At 49.3% G+C, this 7,882-nt stretch overlaps 1 protein-coding gene across 1 annotated transcript in view; it reads right to left on the minus strand.

Moving 5' to 3' along the window:
- The window catches only part of klf12b (Kruppel like factor 12b), a 21,709-nt gene extending 14,308 nt beyond the window's left edge, over nt 1–7,401 (minus strand). The window contains 3 exon segments of the mRNA XM_079732102.1: nt 130–626; nt 628–746; nt 7,280–7,401. Coding sequence (XP_079588228.1) covers nt 130–626; nt 628–746; nt 7,280–7,345 — 682 coding nt within the window. The 5' untranslated portion in view covers nt 7,346–7,401.
- Between the last annotated feature and the right edge of the window lie 481 nt (nt 7,402–7,882).

The raw sequence follows: 7,882 nt of genomic DNA on the forward strand, positions 1-7,882 counted from the left end.
AATAAATTATAATTCTCGGCGGCATGCGGAAAAGATCTGCCACACAAACCACCACCCCCCCCCCCCCCCCCCCCCCCCAAAGCGGGGCAGAGCCTACAGCTCTGGTCGCCCTCACCGGTCGGGCCTCACCTTTGCCGTGGCTCTTGCGCTCGTCGAGCAGAGGTAGCATGGAGAGCCTTGAGGAGGCCGAGCGGACGCCAGTGCTGTACATGAGGGGCAGCTGCTGCACCACCACGGGGATGCGGTGCACGTGGTGGTGGCCGCCCATCTTGCCCTGCAGGCTCAGCGGGCTGGACGTGGGCGCGGGCACCGAGTGCAGGATGTGCAAATACTGCTGTCCGCCGCGGGGCCCGCCGCCACCGCCGCCACCGGGGCCGCCGGGCGCCACCAGGGGCCCCGGCCCCGCCAGCAGCGAGGCCGACGTGGAGGTGATGACGGACGGGGAGGAGGAAGAGGACGACGACGAAGACGAGGAGGAGGAGGAGGAGGACAGGGACGAGGGGGAGAACGTGTAGGCGAGCGGCGGGGACGAGGCGGCGATGAGGGCCATGGACGAGGCCATGGACGAGGAGGCGGACGGGCCCTTGTTGATGACAGTGTCCACGGGCTCCTCTGCCGTGGACAGCGTCACGCAGGTCGTTCATCTGCTGTCTTTCGGGCCTGCAACTGTCTTCTGATCCTTCTTTGACTCTGCTGAGTAGGAGGGGCACGCTGTCCATGGCCGGGTAGCGGCGCACCTTGGCCGACTGTAAGGTGGGGGGGGAGGGGAGAGAGACTGGTGTTACTGGAGCGTCTGAGGGTGAGGGAGGTTGAGGTGAAGCTGTATCTCTAGTTACATTCTACACGGTTGTACTGCTTTGTGAATTCTAAAATGCGACATGAATATCAATCGAATACATTTGCGAATGAAAGTGTGGATGATAAAAATGCGCAGTTTTTCTGAAATAACTTCCAAATAAAAATAACATGTTATGTTAAGTTATACATTTGGAAGCGCAAATCAGGCAAGCTTGAGAACTGCCGCTGATTGTTGGTGGGTTGTTGACACTGGCAGAATACATCAAGGGGTAGAGAGAGTGTTTGCGGCGCGTGTGTTGGAGAGGGACGCCCACGTAGGACGGAGAGCTCATGCCATGTCAAGCAGGAATTTGTTTTGATTTACTGAAAAGTGTGCAAAGTCATTTCCCCACAATCGTCCAAGCACCTCGACCCCATGATGTCATAAACACACACGCACACACGCAGGCACACACAGGCATGCACACAAACACCCAAACACCTACACAATATGATATGCATGTCAGACTCTCCCATTCTCTTTCATTGCCCTCCATTTTTTTTCTTTCGCTCTTTTCAGTTTTTCTCTTCTTGGCATCTCCATGTCGCTCTCTGTCTCCCCACTCTCTCTCTACGTCTCTCTCTCTCTCATTCCCCTCCCTCGTCCCCCTTGTTTTTCCATCGCTCCACAAGAAACACCGTTCAATTGGCCCTTCCCCGTATCAGCCCTAAATCTCCTTTTGTGACGATGGAAAAACATCATATGGGCTCAATTTCCTGACCGTCTCTCTCTCTCTCTCTCTCTCTCTCTCTCTCTCTCTCTCTCTCTCTCTCTCTCTCTCTCCATATCGCGCTCTCTCCCTGGGCGCACGGCTGGTGGCTTAGTTCGTCCCTCAACACATCTCTCACTTAACACCAAGCAGACGCCAAAGCCGGCAACACAATCACATGCTCTGTCTGCGTGAATTTTATAAAGATCTGCCCGCCGAGGAAAGGGATGGTAATGCAGAACACACTTGCGCCGTCTCTGTCTCTGACCGCCCCCCCCCACCCCACCCAGACGTCGGCTCTGTCTTCATACCGGCTCGGATCTGCGCGCGATCGAGGCGAGGAAGTGTGGTCAACCTGCCCTCCCACGTGGGTCGTACTGTGGTTGTTTTTGTACATCCACCACCCACAACACAAGAGACGTCTCAGCTCTAACTTAATCTTCCTCATCGTTAATTTTTCTGTTGTTGTTGTTGTTGTTGTTGTTGTTAGTGGACGTAGCCTGCGTGTTGTGGTGCACAGGAACTCCCAGCATGGAGTCCAGGGCCCAGCTGTGTTGATCCACAGAGACTCCACCACCACGGGTCACCATGTGTGTGTGTGTGTGTGTGTGTGTTAGTGTTAGTCTGTGTGTGTATGTGTGTGTGTGTGTGTATGTGTGTGTGTGTGTGTGTGTGTGTCTCAGTGTGCGTGTGTGTTTGTTAGTGTGTGGGTGTGTGTGTGTGCGTGCTTGCGTGAAGGATGTTTTGTGCTAACTAGGTTGTGGAAAATACATTTTTACCATCCGTAGGAGGAAGAACAGTTGATCTCCAAATGCACTTTACTTTTTTCCTCATATATTTATTTATTTCGATTTTCTTTCCCCCGCTTGCATTTTATTCCGCTTCTGTAATGCGGGCCGACAGTTGGCCTGGAGTGAATTACTGAATTGATGGGAGTTTTTTCTTAAGTAGCTTGTGTGTGTGTTTGTGTGTGTGTATGTGGGTTTTACAAACTATTTTTACTCCAGACTCGCACACTCACTTCGGGCAGGAAACATTACAACCCAATGAATCAGCATCGTCTCAGGCCCACCCTCCAACTCTCCTTTGTCGGAAAACAAACCCACCGCTCGGCAAACACGCCCATCCGTGACCTTTGGAGGCCGTGAACCGTGGGTCAAAGTTTTTAGGCCAAAGGTCATGGCTGTTGAGCTTGGCGCTTCAGAATGTATAGAATTTTGGAATCTGAGAGTTTTCACAGCCAACGATATATTCATAATGCAAAAAAAAACTTAAAGTTGAGCCTGAAACAACAATTCCTCCTCAGGTGATTCAACACAACTAACGCACAACGTTGAAGGGCTTTGTGAAAATGACACCATCCAATTCCCTTAACACTATATCTCATAAAAGAGGACGCATCATAAGCTCACCAGCTTTATGGATACAAAGAGGGAAACTTTTTATATCATGCCGGTATAGTTTACTTTTTTGCTCGAGATACCCTGGGCTTTTACAGTGAAACAGAACCAACAGACCATCTTGTTATTATAGCACAGCACGGAGGTGCAGCCTTTGCAGTCTCTTGTTTACCTCAGAGAGTTTCCCTTTTGATTGATATTCAGGCCTATTGCCGGTCACAATAATGCTGCTCTGTTAGAAAGCAAACTCCAACAGAGCCCAACGCGAAACACGCATTTACAGTTGTAACAGTTGGTTTTGTAGCTTTATGTTTGCATTTCTAGGGATGTTTGTCTTTGCATGTTAAAATCTCTCCAGCATCGAAGGTTCAAATCGGGTAATGATGTAAGTGTTTGCCATTGACCTCTAAGGTTTCTTCATCTCTAAGGAGACATCCCTGCCTTGTGCTTAGTTGTGGCAGCTTAGACTAAACACATGGGAAGTTTGTTAACGCTGTGCGGAAGTGACTTACGTGTAGTGCCTCTAAAAGCCTATAGGTGGCCCGAGGGGGTTTGTTGCAAAAAAGAAGCCACCGTTAAAAGTCAATAGAAAAATTGGGCTTTCAATTTCGTTCTATGAAGGAAATCATTTAGATGTTTTTTGGTTTAGAATCTCAGTAGCTAGTTCATCTCTATATTATTTATTTTGAGCAACGGTGGCGTCCATAACATGAATTTTAAGGCCTGATGACGGTTTGGTGTAAACCAATGGGTGACATCATGGACGTCTATGTAAATATTTGTATACAGTCTATGCTTTACTTATGTACATGTGTCATAAGTAAAGCATAGACTGTGTCACATGACGCCTGGAGCTTAGCTACACAGAGGCTTTGAAGGCCTGGGGCTCTATGGAGACTGATCTCACTGTTGTGGAAACGTTGTCTTTTTCTAAAACTCCCAGTGTGGATTTAGTTTTGCTTCTAGCGCTCTTCCCCAACAGCCAGCCTGCTTTCCAGCGGTGGAAAGGAATATATCAACGCTGTGAAATAGTATATCCTTTTTCCACTGTAGTCGGGTGAAATTATTAGAGTTTCGTAACAGCGTGTGTAAATTGGTGAAGAAGCCCAGTTATGATGAAGGCGGTTGGGAATTTGCATGCGTGTGACACATCGCTAACTGGTCGTTGAGAATAGGCAATCCTTTTTGGAATGGCCGGGAACTTTCATGTGGAAAAGTCATACAACAGGATGTGAAATAAAAAAAAAACTGAAGAAAGAAACTAAAGGAATTAACTTATTGTTCACACACATGTTGTGTTACCCTTCTAAGTAGGTCTGCATGGAAAACCTCAGACACCTCCACTCTCGCTATGACAGGTAGAACATACGCACACTCACCCTCGGAAATGCGCACGGCCATACGTACGTATACACGCAAACTGCAGTTCACATTGACAGGGCTCTTGCCTGTCTCTCTCTCTCGCTCGCTCTCTCTCTCTCTCTCAATTTCTCTATTTCTTTCTATCTCTCACTATCTCGCTCACTTTCTCTCTCTCTCTGCCTGTTTCACCCTCTCTCTCTCTCTCTCTGCCTCCCTCTCACCCTCTCTCTCTGTCTCTCTCTCTCACACCATCTCTCTCCCTCTCCCTCTCTCTCTCTGCCTCCCTCTCACCCTCTCTCTGCCTCCCTCTCACCCTCTCTCTCTGTCTCTCTCTCTCTCTCTCTCTCTCTCTCTCTCTCCCTCACACCATCTCTCTCTCTCACACCAGCTCTCTCTTTCCCCCTCTCTCTCTCTCTCTCTCTCTCTCTCTCTCTCTCTCTCTCTCTCTCTCTCTCTCTCTCTCTCTCTCTCCCCCTCTCTCTCTCTCCTGGTGCCATTGTCTTTATTAGGGGATCACAGTTAGCAGGGGCTGATTTTTCCAGCCCCCGGCAGGGGTGAGTTCTCTAACGAGGCAGACCATTTCCAGCAAACCCTTGGCACCCTGCCACCCAAAATGAACACCACATTTCTGCTAGCGGTCTGGAAAGCTGTCTGTCTTTGACGCTGTCTGTCCGTCTGTCCGTCGCTAGGAGGGGAAGGGGAGGACTGGGCGCGGAAGGGAGGGGTTAGTAGATTTGGATCTGGGTCAGTTCAAAGCAACGTGGTTGCCATGGCGGTGCTCACTTCCTGCCTGCCTGCCTGACTGACATCACCGCAGCCACCACGTAACAGGGAGTAACATCAACTCCGAGGCCACAGCCATTAAGGGAGTAGATCAGCCGGGGGAGGGGAGAGGCAGGGGGGGGAGTGTGTGTGTGTGTGTGTGTGTGTGTGTGTGTGTGTGTGTGTGTGTGTGTGGGGGGGGGGGGGGGGGGTATGCAACTCAAACACTTCAGCCACAGTTGAGCGCAAAGGAATTAATGCTCTGTGAAGGTTTTCAACATTTGTAAGCGCCTGCTTCACTCCCCCAGCCATTCTGCCACAACATTAAATGAAGAAAGATGGATTTTGTATCTCAACGACGGTGCAACCTGACAAACACCTAACCTTAACCGGGTTATCAGCAGATGCTGTTCCTCTAATCCATCACACGTGAAAACGCCCTACGGTTCCCCCTGAAAAGAAATCGTTTAGCGTCTCACCCGCCGAAGAGCCGGTGCTGATGTATTGGGGGCCGGCGAATTATTGATAAGACATGAATGGAAATCAATGATAACTGAATACTATTCATCATGTCTATAAATATGAAGTGGCCTGCGCCCACTGCACACAGCTGTAGCACCACAACACAAAGCCCCTCGGTAACCTAGCAACAGCTTTCTCCATAACAAGACCACATTATTTCTCTATGTATGCCGGACCAAAAAGCACTTTAGCGCATTGTAGGGCCAAAATAATGTGTTCCAGGTAACTCAAACAATTCCAGGCACAGCCAAGACTCACAAGGAATCTGTTTAACATCTGCACATCAACCTCATCGTCATCATCATCATCATCGTCGTCGTCATCATCATCATCATCATCATCATCATCATCATCATCATCATCATCATCATCATCATCAGCCATGTCCTCTTACAGCAAATGGAGACAAGTGGTTTACATACATGTGTGAGGATTATGTAATTAATTAAACATATCTGCATGCTGTTTTGTTTGAGTTAACTCAAACAGCATTTTCCGGTGTGTGTTATGCAAATCAGTGATCCTCACAAGAGTTGTAAGGCACATGGGACAGTTAAAACATTTTTTACAACCTGCATTGTGCAATGAGCAGAATATATGTGTGAGAACTAAGTGATCGAATATAGAGGCGACAGTGTATGCGTGTGAAAACATGCAGAAATAAACAGCATAGATAGAGGAAGTGGAATTCAGCTTGCTTGTGGTGTGCATGTGTGTGTGTGCGCGCATGTGTATATGTACGTGTACAAATACATGCATGGCAAGGAGACAGAGAGAGACAGTGTGTTTGTTTGAAAGAGAGAGAGAGAGAGAGAGAGAGAGAGAGAGAGAGAGAGATAGAGAGAGAGAAATAGACAGAGAGATTGAACACGAGAGAGGGAGACGGAAAGTGAGAGACAGAGGGAGCGAGAGAGGGAGAGATAAAACAGAGTGAGAAGTGAGGCAGAAAAGAGAGAGAGGGATACAAGAGTGAGGGAGAAAGAGAGAGAGAAAGAGCGAGAGAGAGTGCATGAGCGAGAGACCATGTGTTTTGAGATCGACGTAAGAGAACATGGAGAGTGAGGGTCGAAACAGAGAGACATAAAGTAACAGTCCCAGTCAGAGATCAAGATTTAGAGTTCCCCCATGTGACCCCGTTCCCCCGGGGCAGAGGCTACATCTGTGCCTGTGCCCCCAGCCAGCACAGCCTCTCCCGCCTGCCCCTACAACCTCAGCAGACCCCTAACCCGTGCATTCCTGCTCCAGCTGTGGTTCTCCTCCCTCTCTCCTGCTCCTCCTCCTCCTCCTCCTCCCTCTTCTTCTCATCCTCCTCCTCCTCTTCCTCTGCTCTGCTCTCCTCCCCTCATGATCCCCTCTCTTTCTTACTACCATGCCCTCCGACCACTCCTCTCAGCCCGCAACAACACACACACACACACACACACACACAAAGACACACAGCCCCTCGCCGTCTCTCTTCAGCCCTCTCTCTCTCTCTCTCTCTCTCTCTCTCTCTCTCTCTCTCTCTCTCTCGCGCGCGCTCTCTCTCGTATCATCGTGATCGTGATCATCAGGCCACGGCTGGGGAAGCGAGAGAAGTACCAGCAGTACAAAAAGAACAATATAAAATAAAAAGTTGAAAAAACAAAGCCAAACAAAGCCCGGGATCAGCGAGTGGCGCTGCATAAACTCGGACCACTCTCTTACCCCTTGCTCAGATTCCATAGGCTCCGCTTTGACTCGGACGGTCGGCATTCCATCAAGCATTAACATCCTGTCTCTGGTGCCGTCTGTTGAGAAACACACAGGGAGAGGGGGAGGTGGGGGGGTGAGACAGTTTTACAATGACTAAGCAGGTCTCTGGCAAACCTTCAAAACAAAATCCGTGCAGCATACCGAAAATACAGAAAACATACCATTCTGCATATGGCCCCAAACGCCCTCTCAGTCTCTCTCTCCCAGCCTCTCTCTCTCAGTCTCACTCTCTCTTATCAATCCCTCTCCCTTTCCCTCTCTCTCAGTCTCTCTCTCAGTCTCTCTCTCTCTAGGTCTCTCTCTCAGTCAATCTCTCTCTCTCTCTCTCTCTCTCTCTCTCGCTCTAGGTCTCTCTAGGTCTCTCTCTCTCTCTCTCTCTCTCTCTCCCAGTCTCAGTCTCTCTTTCAGAAGCAGCAGCATACATTGATACTAATGGATGACATACACATCAAACTGTGGTAACGAATAAGTTGGCAAGCGGCACTAGTGACTAGTGCATGGCATCCAGTGGAACATCCATTTGTGGGATGTGTCTGATCAGGATACACTTATGCC

Source organism: Pollachius pollachius (assembly GCF_949987615.1).
Source record: "Pollachius pollachius genome assembly, chromosome: 3".
Classification (NCBI taxonomy): Eukaryota; Metazoa; Chordata; class Actinopteri; order Gadiformes; family Gadidae; genus Pollachius; species Pollachius pollachius.